At 36.1% G+C, this 14285-nt stretch overlaps 1 protein-coding gene across 2 annotated transcripts in view; it reads left to right on the forward strand.

Moving 5' to 3' along the window:
- The window catches only part of TUBGCP3 (tubulin gamma complex component 3), a 76481-nt gene that overhangs the window by 17855 nt on the left and 44341 nt on the right, over nucleotides 1-14285 (forward strand). For both annotated transcript variants that reach the window (XM_081127993.1, XM_081127994.1), the window contains exons 6-11: nucleotides 1284-1456; nucleotides 3664-3782; nucleotides 4530-4655; nucleotides 7846-7914; nucleotides 8258-8390; nucleotides 10176-10342. In XM_081127993.1, coding sequence (XP_080984119.1) covers nucleotides 1284-1456; nucleotides 3664-3782; nucleotides 4530-4655; nucleotides 7846-7914; nucleotides 8258-8390; nucleotides 10176-10342 — 787 coding nt within the window. The remainder of the gene's footprint in view (nucleotides 1-1283; nucleotides 1457-3663; nucleotides 3783-4529; nucleotides 4656-7845; nucleotides 7915-8257; nucleotides 8391-10175; nucleotides 10343-14285) is intronic.

The raw sequence follows: 14285 nt of genomic DNA on the forward strand, positions 1-14285 counted from the left end.
TTTCCATAGACAATTCTATGCACAGTTCATTCCTGGAAATCACATTAAAGCAGACTATTATAAAGCAGGGTATTTTTCCAGAAGAATAGTGACCAGGGATTTACCATCAAGTGATGTTTTCCACATGAGCATAATATAATTATAAATCATTGTGTGACTTAATAAAATTATGTTCAAGTTATTAGAAAATAGAATGTGTGTACCACACATATGGATTATAGATGGGAGTCTAGAGTTCTAGAAAGACAGCATAATGCATTCTACAAATTTAATCTCAAACTCATAATGGCTTCAAGAGTAAACAGACTTCTCATTTTCACTTTAAAATTTGAAATAATTATTGTCGTGATATGAAGAAAGCTTTATAGAAAACTTTGAACTGAAGTGGTTTTTTAGAATTTTTCTCTTAAATTTAGAACTGTACTCAAAGACATAATTTTAGTAGTTGTTGATGACCTTTTCCCCCATTGAAAACAGAAAAAAGTAAGAGCTTTTCAGGTTTTTGCTTTCCTCTCTTACTTCATCAGTGGATTATAGATGGACCCACCAGTATTTTACCAGTAATAAATCAGAGCTCTGCCACTTGGAAGCAACAACGTTGTTGAGATTTTTGTTTTTGCATTTTGTAGTCCTAGGAGGTGATAATTTTGTTACAGTTTTCAAAACATGTCATTGGAAATCAGCTATCATGTTCTTAGATCTTCAAAGAGCATCTTTGATGTAGTTTCCCAGTGATTAAAAGCTAACTTTTAGACCTTGGATGTGTGCTTTTTCCTTAAATTTTGTTTGTACATTTTAAAAATTAATTACAAATTAGGTTTTCCTTTTCCTATCAAGCACCATGAAGGCTGGGAGACAAGTGAAGTCAGGGAAGAGGGACAGTATTCCAGGGTTTTTTTCACTCTTATGCTCAACAAAGTGTTGTGTGAATGAATTATGTTAATACTGAAGGTAAAATTAGTAGTGAATTTCAAAGTGGTTTTAAATGAGTAGTGTATGTTATGTGTATGTAAAGAAAAGTCAAATATATTTTGGCTTTATGGTGGGAAATACATGTGGAGGTGACAGTAAGAGCCTGAATGACAGCTAAGGATCCCAAGAAGGCTTTGGACTGATGATCATTGTTGTTATGTTTGGATATGGTTAAGTCATTCACCTCTCTCAGATTTATAAGATTATATAATTCAGTGAAGTAATATAAGAACAATTTCTGGAAGTGTTTTTGTCTCTTCAGTGAATAGCTGGGATATTTGAAGATAAAAAATGTTCTTTTCTTTTTTTAGACAGTCTCATCAAGCTCCGGGAGTAGGAGACTGTCTTCGACAACAGTTGGGGTCACGTCTTGCATGGACGTTAACTGGAAACCAGCCTTCTTTACAAACCACTACCTCAAAAGGTATACCCAACACTGTTTCGCGCAATGTGACAAGGCCAAGGAGAGATTGGGATGCAGGTGGTGAGTAAGGATATATTTTAATGTAGCTTTTCTTTGAACATTCAGAATTTATGCTTCCCTTATTTTAAAATACTGATCAGGAATCCCTGCTTATAACTTTTGAGTGATTTCTTGTTCTCACGATGAAGTTCAAAATCCTAAATATTGTCTGTAATGCCTTGGGAAGTCTGATTTTATCACCCCATGTTACTCTACCTTGTATTCACCAGCGCCACCCCCTTTTCAGGTCATTGTCTGAATGCTTTCCTCTGTCTGGATCTCTTTTCCCTTCCTTGTCACAGTCCCTTTCTCCTTTTATTCTGCCTTTTTTCCTGAGAAAGCATCTCCAGGCTGGGTCAAGCCCTAGTGCAAGTGACTGTCTACTGCCAGAGTCCAAGTTCCATGAAGGAGGGGCATTTCTGTCTTGTTCTCTGTGCTAGTAACTAGCATAGTGCCTAGAAGGTTGAAGAAACTCATTGAAGATTTATTTGGTGGTTAATTGAATGCCTCGTTGAATTTTAAAACTTTGTTAGGTTCCAAAGAAAGTTTGAGTTTCTTACATGAGAACACTACAAATAGCCATGTTGGGAACATTATTCTGAAAAATAGGAGAGTGGGCTTTATCATTGACTCATAATCTACTGAATCTGAAATTCCTCTAGCTGTTTTCTGTCCTTGTGTAGGATGGGAGGACGAGCTGTGTCTTTTAGACTTCTGAGAACACTCATACACAGCTTGGCCTGTCCCTGTGTAGCTGCACTTACCAGCCTCTAGCTGTCCTGCAACATTTGACAGCTGTGTGCCCTTGGGCACAGAAGCTAGTGTTTAGAGCCAAAGTGCCATTCTCTTCTTCCTTTTTGTTTGCTGTGACTCCTGATCCCTAACCAGTGCCTTCAAACCTGTATTCTATACAAAGCTAAGAGATAACAGGACTTAAAAATATACTCGATTTATCCAAAAGAGCAGGAGAAGTACAAAGGAAGAAAACGGTGGGATAAATAAAACACATACCTAAATAAGGTAAATTTAAATCCAAGCATATTGGTAATTACATTAAATTCATGGGGATAGATAATTTGTTTAAAAGACTAAAAAAAATGCTGTTTAGATAATTATGCACTACTCATAAGAGACATTTGAAATATAGGGACACAAATAGGTTAAAAGTAAAGAGATGGGAAAAATACCTTTTATAAACACTAACCATGAGAAAGATAGATGGCTATATTGAAGTTGATGGTGGCAGGAGTGTTAGGACAGAAGGACATTTCGTAACAATAAAAGGATCAGTACTTTGGGAAGAAATAGTACTCCTAAATGTATATATTCACCTGCGATAGCTTCAGATGCACAAAGAAAAACTGAAAGAACTGCAAAGAAAAGACAAGTCCATAATTACAGTTGGAAAATTCAACTTGTCTCTTAGTAGTTGATGGGAAAAGTAGATAAAAATGGCCAATAATGATAGGTAAGGGTTGAACAAACTGCTAGCAAATTGATGTAATTGATGTTTATAGAATATTAGCCCCACCACTGAAATACAAACCTGTCCTTGCCTTCTGACTGTGCTGGCCTGGTTCTGAGAGTGCTGATCTTTGAGTATATTCTGACTGCTGGCCTGGTTATGAGAGTGCTGATCTCTGACTGTGTATTCTGACTGCTGGCCTGGTTCTGAGAGTGCTTATCTCTGACTGTATACTCTAATTATGTTTCTCCTCTCACTGATATATTGGATATCTGGACATTGCCTCTATCATTATTTTGAATAACACCTAAATTCTGACTTAGCTTTTGTTCCAAGGTTTCTGGAAATTATAAATAACTTTTCTGCTGAATTAACTCCCTTTTATATGGAGTTGGGAATGGACGAAGGTTGTACGCTTGCTCTGTAGTAAACCAATTTTTCCAAACATCATCTATTAAATAATTATCCATCCCTCTGTGATTGATTTGTGCTGCTCTTTGATTATATATTAAGTTTCCACATATTGTAGTGTCTTTTTAAAAGACTTTTTGTATAAGGACTTGCATGATCTCCATTTTCTTTTCAGAAAATTCTTGTTTCTAATAACTCTGTACTCTCTTCTCCATCTTAAGCTCGTTTACTTAGTTTTAAATTTTTGTCCTGAATGCAAATATATAATCTGGAACTAATTGTGTTATAAAATTCTTTTCATCTTAAAAATGTGTTCTTTAGTAATTGCTCTCTTATAAAAACCATTTTACAGGTACTGCGGAAGTTACTGAGGCAGCCCTTGTCAGAGACATTTTGTACGTATTCCAGGGCATAGATGGCAAAATCATCAAGATGAGCAACGCTGAGAATTGTTACAAAGCAGAGGGAAAGGTACAGTAACTAAATGTGATTAAGACCAGATAGGAGCTATTAATTTGTGAGGTGTTATTGGGGTAATGAGGACTGGATTTATAAAATTGTGTGTACCAATCAAGTTGCACTATTAAATTCTGGTTTATATTTCCCTGTGCAGTTTGGGACTTGTATAGTCTTGTTTTGAGGCCCTTTGTCAGCCTTTTCTATCCTTTTGCATCCTTTCTCTGTGTTTCTTCCTTTTCTTGTTTTCACTAATGCAGTTGCCCCACTTAACTGGTCTCTGTATCCTGTAATGGTGATGTCAGAGGTACCTGAGGGACCAGATATATCTTGGCATCTCTGCTGTTGATATTGGCTTCCAGATAAGGTTCCTCAGCTTGCTTTTGCTTTCACCTTCTAGAATCTGCCTCTCCCCTTCTTGTTGATGCCATGTTCTTCTTGACTCTCAGCTGTTTCACAAGGTGCCTGACATCACAGACTGTCCCTGAGACGCTGGGGGGTCCCTGGCCAGTCACTCCTTGGGGTGATACTACTCAAGCTTAACATTTACTCGGAGGCGTTTTTTACTTCCCCTGCCTGTTACCTGATGCTTTTTGTTTTTCAGAATCTCACTGTTTTTACTTTAATGATGGTATGTTAGTTATTTTTAAATTAAATGTGTTGAAGCCTAAGCATTATAATATTAAAAGTACAGATGGTTGAGAAAAATAATAATTAAAATTCTAGTATTAATTTTTATCTCTTGATATATTTACTTTTTAGGCAAACCTAAATAAATCTTTGAGGGATACGACAGCCAGACTTGCTGAGTTGGGTTGGTTACACAATAAAATCAGAAAATACACGGACCAGAGGAGTCTAGACCGTTCATTTGGACTTGTAGGTCAGGTATGTTCATTATTACTAGAACATTTGGGATGCCATTCACTTTGGGAAATGCTTAATCCACTTAAAATCTTAGGAAAAGAATTCTTAGAGGGTTCTTTTTAAATAAAAATGCTTTGGTAATGACTATTGTATCAGTCATGATCCAGTTTACTTCTGTGCAGTTTACTTCTGCTCTTTCTCTCCCCCTCAGTAATTTTTTAAAGGCTTCATTAGAAATAATTACTGACCAAGAATCAATTTGAGGCACCTTATCAAGAAGCAGCTATGCTGCTTAACCATTCAAGTAGTAGGGACTCCGCAAATTTCTTTGTTGGCTGCCTTCTGTCAGGATCCAGAGCTAATGAGAGAGGAAGGACCAGGTAGACACTGCCCCAGCTGTGACCATTCAGGGCAGCAGCAGCAGTTGGTTTCTGTTTCTAGCTTCTGTAGCATTCCCAAATCCAGGCTCAGTGTGCTGTCCGGGGGCACACACAGCAGCTGGGAGTGTCCCTGCTCACAGGCCTGTGCCCCAGCAGGCCCTCTTCAGAGGGCTGTGTTTGCTGGGAGCCCCTCTTCCGAGCTACTGGATTCAAATAATCCCAACACCTTCTCTTTGCCCCCAGTTTTACCTGTTTTAATTAGTTTATGTTCTTTTGCTTTTGTAGTCCTCCAAAAGCTATGTAAACAATTTGCTATACTTGATTATCTTTGTCAATACCTGCTGTGGTTTCTATGTCCTTGAATGGATCACTGCACAGCATTGTACAGCATTGCACAGCACAGCACAGCAGAGCAGCGTGGCTTTGAAGTGAGACCGCCCAGGGGTCTAACGTTGGCTTCGCCTTTTAATAGTTATGTTATCTGGCACAAGTTACCTCCTTTTGCCTTAATTTCTGTGTATGTAGAATGGAGGTGATGATGATATGTAAGATGATAATCTCCAAGGTGGTTAGCATTAGGAGACAGTGCCTAGAAAGGTGCTGTCCCCAGCCTAGCACTGCTGTTAATGCCGTTCACTAGTATAGAGAATTGGATAGATGGGTCAGGGACCCTTCCCTCTTGCTGTAATGCAAATAGGACTCCACCTGAAGGTTTTAATGATACATGGAGTTTGCAAGCCAGGTGAGCCCATTCGCCATCCCTTCCAGCATCATGCCCTGATTTCTGTGAGCTGTTGCACTCTTCTCAAAAGGAACCATTTTATCATGTCTGTATCGTTCCCTCATGAACTAAAATTCCACTGATATATCCTAGTCAATTTATTAGATATGAAGTAAGACAAACACCAAATAAACAGAGGAAAATTAAATAAACTATTATATAGATAGTCCATTAAGTTGATGGATAATCACTATAGTAGTGTCATGTAGTATTTTATAGTACTGGATTTAGAAGCCTTTTATATTTGATTCTAATAACAGCCCTCTAAAATTAGCAGGGCAAATGTAATTGTCCTCATTTGTAGATAATAAAAGTTGAACCTCAGAAAGTTTAAATGGTTTACCCATATTGTCCTGATGCATACAGGCAGATATAGGACCAGAATATGACATGTAATTTCTACTCTAGTTCTTTGCATTCCACTCTCATTTTCTGCTTTTTAAAATCATTGCTCTGTACTATCTAGTTACTGAAGAAGTAGTGGTTTAGCTTATTAGAAAAAATCATTGAGTGCTCTTGGTGGGTGATCAAAGGTTACGTTAGCATGGGTACTACTGATTTGTGCCTGTTGTTACAGTGTAATTATTATTAGTTCCCCTTTACTCTCAGAAGTGTCCCGGCTCTAGACATACTAAACAGAACAAATTTTATTTATAAAGGGAGATATTGTTTTTTAAATATGAATCTTATATTTGCTTTTTAATAAACCAAGATGAGAACAGCTTCAGTTAAGTGAAAATTTTTCATGTTGAATACACAGGTTGCTGAAATACTCAGATTGTAATTCTGTTAATTTGGTGGGAGACTGCTTATAGGCTGACTTGTATACTCCGTATACTTATGCTCTACATGATAAATTATGATTTATTTATACTGCTCAGCAGTTTGGTTTTAACTTTTATGTGTTTGTGCGCATGTCTGTCATGGACACCAGGATGCGTTTTGGTAAAAAGTGATGTTATGCCTGAGAAGATGCCACATTGTTTTCTCTGTGAATATTACTTAACTATTGAAGTATTCCTTTGAGTCTGCAAAATTAGTATGTTTCGTGTTCCTTTTTATAGCTTATAAGGAGGGAAGTGTTTATATTAGATCAAATCCATGAGACAAAAATACCTAAAAATAAAACAATAGATGACTTGATTATATGTTGCCTTAAAATAAGCAGAAAAGTATAGAGCCTGACACTTAAAGAAAACAGGTTTTATCATTTACAAGTTCCGTTGTAGGCTCTCAGAAACCAAGCGTCCCATTGAGTATCCCTGGGTTTACATCCCAGAGTTTATTACAGAAATTTCTTGTCATAGGGTTATGTGAAGGTCCTCCTTATAGGTTCTGTTTTGATACCTTTTTAGCATTTAAGATGGAGAGATACAAAGAAGTTTTTAATAATATGGATGGGGAAAATGAGCAGTAAAAATCACTCCCCCCAAAAAAACACCTGGGGGAGAATTGGCATAAAGTTGCCAATTAAAAAAATCTTCCAGCCCAACTGGGCGTGGTTCGGTGGTTGAGCATTGACCTAGGATCCAGGAGACTGAGGTTCAATTCCTGGTCAGGGCACATTCCTGGGTTTCGGGCTCGATCCCCAATGACTCTCTCATCATTGATGTTTTTGTCTGTCTCTCTCTCCCTCTCCTTTCCTCTCTCTGAAATCAATGAAGATATATTTAAAAAAAAAAAATCTTCCAATTAAGAACATTAAAGAAAATTACATTTTAACACTATAAATTTCAAAGGGACATAATTTTAAAATAAAGAATCATTGTCTAAAGTGAATATACTTTTAGCTTTATGAAAACCATACTTTGTTTTTTTCATTTCTTCATTTCTCTTCTTCAAAATTCATGCTAACATTACTAAATATACTGTGTATTGTGGTTAAACCTGCTAGAAGACCACTGACAGAACGAGAATTAAGTCACGCAGAACACCTGAACTTTGTCTTAAAGCATTGTGCCTGTGCAGTTCAAATGAGTTGATGTGTGATGACTGTGTCATGTGTAATGACTATGTCATGCTTTACTTATATTTACTCCTTTCTGCACAGAGCTTTTGTGCTGCCTTGCACCAAGAACTCAAAGAATACTACCGATTGCTCTCTGTTTTACACTCGCAGGTAAATATCTTGTTTTTATTTTAATTTCTTCATGATTTGAAGTGTTACAAAATGACAGCTACATAGAACTTTAAAGTGTTTTCATATATTACTTTTATAAGATAAAAATCTGTTTAATAATACTGTTTGTAAGGTCTGGATATTTATAAAGTTTCGCTGTATCCTAGAGGTAGTTAATTGCTAATTTTAGGGTCTTGTCTGTGGTTTAAACAGGTCACTTGTAGTTTGAAGGAACTGTTGTTCATTCAGAGGGGACCTTTGGCTTCATTTTTATGAGAATAATCCCCTCTCCATATTTACTTTACCTGGATTAAGAAATGATTATATCTTTATTGTTTTTCAGCTACAGTTAGAGGATGATCAGGGTGTGAATTTGGGCCTTGAAAGTAGCTTGACACTCAGGCGCCTCCTGGTTTGGACATACGATCCCAAGATAAGACTGAAGACTCTTGCAGCCCTGGTGGACCACTGCCAAGGTTATTTTGCATCTAATGGACCTGCTTTATTTCAAAGGAGATTTTAGAGAGTGTCATCTGGGTTTATTTTTGTGCCTGTTCTTTTGTATCCTTAATAGCCATAAATATGCTGATTAAATACAAATTAATAGGTATGAACTTATAGGAGAAAGTAAGTTACCAATGTGGCCAATATTTATAGTTGTGGAAGCTCAGGATTTCATTGAAATGAAGGAAGAAAGGAGGTTTTTAAAGATTTTTTCTCTTTCTTTTTTGGTAGTCCTTGGTATTATAACTGTTTATCTTTATTCTTCTTTTACTTGTCTCTTAACCAGCAGGCTTTTCTAGAGTTTCATTCCTCCTGAGATTATGGTCTATGTTTAGCTATATGCTACAAGTTCCCATGTTTGCATGTCTGGTGTAGTTCTGTATTTCTAGTTGCCTTCTGAACCTTTTTTCTCATTAGCCAAAAACTTTTCTTTTTTCTCTCATCTGTAACATTGGGGTACTAGTAGTCTGTACCTCTTAGGATTGTTAGGACTAAATGAGATGTGAGATGCTAGTTGTCTTCCCCATGGTTCACGGCTCAGTGTTTGCTGCTGTCCTCCTGTTATACGATTCATAAAGACCAGAACTTCAGCCTGACTAAATCCAAGTTCATCATGCCATCTGTGCCCTGCCTCCCCCACCTCCTGACACTTCCTCTCAAAAAAAGAAAGAAGTCAACCTTCGCCATTGTGCCTCAGTTAGTTGGAGTGTCATCTCCTACACCGAAAGGTTGCAGGTTTGACCCCCAGTCAGAGTGTGTGCAGGAGGCAACTGATTGATGTTGTCCTCTCACATCGATGTCTCTCCCCCCTTCCTCCCTCTCAGCGCCTTCTCTTTCTTTCAAATCAATTTTAAAAAGCATGAAAAAAATGAAATATCCCATTAGCCACTGAAGTCCTGATACCTCGAACTCCTTCACATGTCTCAAATCACTGCCTCTCCCAAATCAGTGCCCTCAAACAGGATTCTGTTTGAATCCTGCTCTGCATCTTTTCTCTATGCTATTGTAATAACCTGCTCACTGACTGTCCTCCTTCTCACCCACCTCCATTTTTGTGCATGTATGCCAGAAAGACCTTAATTAAAATCAGTCACCTTAGTCATCTTCTTAAAATCTTTCAGCAGTCTAATAAAATTCTGAATTCTTAACATAAATTCTTCATGTGCTTATATTTTCTTACTTGATTTTTGCCACTCCCAATACATTATACTGAGCTATGTTCCCAGGATACAGGGGACTGTTATCTCAATGTAGTGTCATGTTTTTCAAACTGTAATTTGCAGCCAGTTAATGTTATGAAGTCAGTTTAGGGAGTTGAGATTAGTGTATTATATCAAAAGAAAAAAGGGAGAAAATAGAAAATACTAAAGTGTAAGTACTGTTTTGTAAACTTTTATATATATTTGTATATTAGATTGCAATATAAGATTCAAGCGTGAATCTTAATGTGTTTCTCAGTCAAAAAACTTGAAAAGTCATGTTCTGAATCTCATAGCAAGTCAAGTTTTTACTGCTAAAGTACTCTGTAGGGGTTACGAAGAGATGAGTGATTTGCTCTGACCCATGTAAAGCCAGGGGGAGACTCTTGCTCTCTTGGCTCCTGATTCATGACATGTTTATTGCTGCTTCTGTGTCCAAACTGGTATCAAGAAAACAAACACACTTTATCTTCATTACTTGACCATTTTGGTTAGTGTTAAGTTATTGGTTTCTACTGTGAGTCTAAATTTGGCTGTTTTTCATGTATTCCTTCCCAGGAAGGAAAGGAGGTGAGCTGGCCTCAGCCGTCCACGCCTACACGAAAACGGGAGACCCGTACATGAGGTCCCTGGTGCAGCACATTCTCAGCTTAGTGTCGCATCCTGTCCTGAGCTTCCTTTACCGTTGGATATACGACGGGGAGCTTGAGGACACTTACCATGAAGTAAGGAATGCTGCTCGATTGTCAGACTTGGATTTAAGAAGCATGGGCACTCAATTACTCGTCCCCCCCATGATTACTGTTTTCTCTTAACAGTAATGCCACCACACTTCATTTGAATGCCATGCATATTTTGTACAGTGCTTTTGAAAACCAATTATTTATTGGCAGAGCTGTATTTGGTTAGTGAAAAATTGTTACCCCATTTTTAATAGTGGGAAACTCAGCAAGGTCAGATCACTTGTCCAGATTTACTAGCAATAGCAAGTTTATGGCAAAGCTAGGACTAGGTCTCCTATATCTTAGTCTAGTTTTCTGCGCAGAACAGTATTACATGTTCTGTCATTTTGCATGATTACATGAAACCAAACTAACCATGGTGCTAACAGTTTTAATAAAACAAGTTACTTGTATATGTACCCATTGTACAGTTAGTTTTGCTAGAGTGCAACATATGTGTTCCTAAAAAATCACTGTGCTAAAATCACAGAGCAAAAGCAGGACTTCTGACAAAAAGGGGAAATGAAGGGGGCATCACACTCGATAATCTTGTCAGTGATGTTAAATTAAAAAAGTATAGGAACTTAATAGAAGTTATAGCACAGTTTTAAACACATACTGAATTGTTAAGAAATATGTACATTCTAGAATAAATATGGCATTTACCTTGAAAAAGCCCTCTTGTTGGCTTGTGGACATGGGCTAAAGGAAGCTTGTCTGAAGTGGAACAGAAAGTAGTGGCTGCTGACACACACGATGATGGATTAAGGTAGCTAGTGGGTTTGAGATGTGTCTGTGTTTGATTTGTGGACTCCCGTGTGGCTGGGTTGCTCTTTTCACCTAGTTTCTTGTGGATGAAATTGCACTTAAGCGATCATGAAATTTGTATTAATGCTCAAATAGTTTCCTAATTATCAGTTGTGCCGTAACAAGTTGTTTTAAAAACAAGCATGATAGTGGAACCAACCATATGTGGTATTGTTTTGTGGGTGCTTTTGAAACATAAAGGTCATGCTTTATGTGCATATGTATTGTGCAAGTCACTCATTATGTCTTGTGGCTCCTTCCATGACAGTATTAATAGCTGTACTTTATTACTACATATTATTTCACTGTATGGACATTTATTTAGCAGCTCTCCTATTGATGGAGATCATATTCTTTGTAGTTTTAAACCTTATGAACATTATTAAAATTGACCTCCTTATATGTGCCTCTCTGTGCATATTTATGAGTTTCTCTAAGGTAAGTACTGGGAGGTGGGATTGCTAGGTGTGGGGAATGTATACTTTAAATTTTGATTCTACCATTTGAGCTCTGGAGTGGCTCTACCAGTTTTCCCGAAATCATCAGCTTTCTGTTATGGTTTTTTTTCTTCCAACCTTTTCAGCGTTTCATGTTACCCAGCTTTAATGAAAGTGTTTTTAACCTAATATATAAGATGTGGCATCTCCAGTGGTATTTATTTGTATTTCACTGGTTACTAGTGACATTGACCAGCTTTTCATGTTTATTAGTTATTTTTATTTCCTCTACTAATTGCTGTTTATATTCTTTGCCCAGTTTTCCTGTAGATTTGTCTGTCTTTTTAGAATTGAGTCATGGGATAGTTTTATGCATTTATATAACTTTTGTCTGTAATGGCACTTTTTTCCTTTAATTATTATTATTTTTAACTTTATTTTCATGTTCTGACTTAGAGAAGAGTTGTCAGAAGAGCACAAAGAATCATAGTCTTGACTGAAACTCCCTGAATGTTAGTGTTGCCTCATTTTATCATATAGTAAACAACCATATACACCTGAGTCTGCTTGTGGATTGTTTTTTTTTTTCAATTTTTATATTTTGTTGGCCATTTGTCAGTATTATTTAAATAACCATAGCTTTATGGTTTCATATCTCATCGGAGCAGTTTCTTCTTTTCACAATTTTCCTTGCTTTTTCCACACATTTCTACTTAGATGTGAATTTAGAATTAGCTTGTCAGTTCTGCTAAAAATTCTTTTTTTGTATTTATAGGAATCACACATTGATTTATAGATTTAAGAAGAAATGTTTTTATGCTTTCTGTGTTTCTTTTGCTAAGTGAGCTATTTTATCTGCTTCTGCCATTAAGATAAGGAATTTTGTACCTCCCCCAGGTTCTTTTCTGCCATGCATTTAATCTCTATAGCTTTTGCTACGTTATTGTATTATTTTCAGTATTTTATATTCAGTTTGTAAAAATTGCCTGCTCTTTTAAAATTTTAACTTGCTTTTAAGATTTGTATCATTTATTTAGGCATATCTTTTGTTTTACTGGCATTATTCCCTATCACCAAGCTCAGTTATAATTTCTGTTATTGAGATATACATATGCAAAAGTACACAAATCATAAGAGTAATGCATGATACCTTACTACAAAATGAACTACCATCCAGGTCAGGATAGCACCTTATCAGCACCCTCATTGTATGTCCCCCGTTCCCACCCCCACCCAGTCACTGCCCCCTTCCTTATTCCTAAAGGGAAACACTTTCCTCACTTCTAACAGCATGGTTTTGCCTTATGTTAACGTTTATGTAAGCGGAGTCAGAGTTCCTCCATGCTGAAATACATTTTATACGCCATCTGTACGAAAGCATCCTTTGTATTCGTCGTAGTTAAGTATGAATCTTTTAGACTTATGGAAAGTGCCATACAGTTGTTTATTTAATTCAGACTTAGAACTTTAAATCAGACTTAAATGTTTAAGATTAAATGAAGACTTTAATTTTGGTGCAATTCAGTTTTTATTTATCACTTTTGTGATAAGGAAACTTTTAGGTGATGCTTTCACTTTCATATAGTGAAACATCATATTTTATTAATTTGAGGTCTGTTATTCTGTAATTACAGGATGAGGTGAATTTGGGGAGCTATTTAAAAACCTGTGTAATTGATTATTTACAATGCTTATTAAATCTGACCATTATCATAATAAGTAAAGTGACCTTAGTTTTAGGAATTTGTCATTTATGAGCTTAAGAGAGTCTAAATGATCTTACTATGGTTAAGAAAATTAAAAAAATAAATGTTCTTTTTGTATTATAATTTGTGTCTGATGAGCCATGCTTACTATGTAAATTTATGAAAAATGGCTTGACCAGCTTGCAAACCAGAAATAAAAAGCTCTCTATATTATTATTTTCAGTTTTGAGGCTTACCTGTTTATCACCCATTAAAATTATACCTGTAGAATTAAAAAAGATAATCTTTTAAGGCAGCCTTTAAAAATAAAGATTATTAAAAGATGAAAAATTGTATCTTTAATAAAAAATCTGCATTCTAACTCCTCCCTCATTCAATAATTAATATGTTAATTATAATATGAATTTGGGTGATACGAACTTTTTAAATAGCTGCTAATCAGTTGATTCAATGAATCTGGTTTTCCTCAGAGGTTGGGTTGGGAATTGCCTGAGATATAGTGCTACCAATTAAAACCAAAATTAAAGCCACAAATTGATTAATTATCTTTTCTAAGTTCAGTGCCTAATTTCTACTTTTGTCTTTTTTCTTGAGAATAATTTAATTTGTATTTTCTAGCAACCAGATTTTTTAAGTAGTCCTTAATTATATCACTAATTCATATAGACTTCTTGTTTTTCAAAAGAGTTTTAGAAGTACCACCAATTTTTTATTGATTGTCTTGCCTTGTGTGTTATTCAGGCTTATTTACTTATTTATTTTGTTGTTAGTAATTGTGGAACTCGAGTTGATGGAAAATGTAGAGAGAATTGGGAACAAACTTCCAAAACTGATTTTCTTCTGGACTTTTTCTTTACTATTTTTGGACACTGATTCACTGAGGTGAAACAAAAACAAGGTCTTTTTAAGACTAGTGTAGCTTAAATTTGGTGTACTTTTTTTTTTTTAAAAACAACTTTTGTTTCATAGAATATGTATAAGACAAACTTCTGGGTT

The sequence above is a fragment of the Miniopterus schreibersii genome (genome assembly GCF_964146895.1).
Source record: "Miniopterus schreibersii genome assembly, chromosome: 2".
In the NCBI taxonomy this organism is placed as follows: domain Eukaryota; kingdom Metazoa; phylum Chordata; class Mammalia; order Chiroptera; family Miniopteridae; genus Miniopterus; species Miniopterus schreibersii.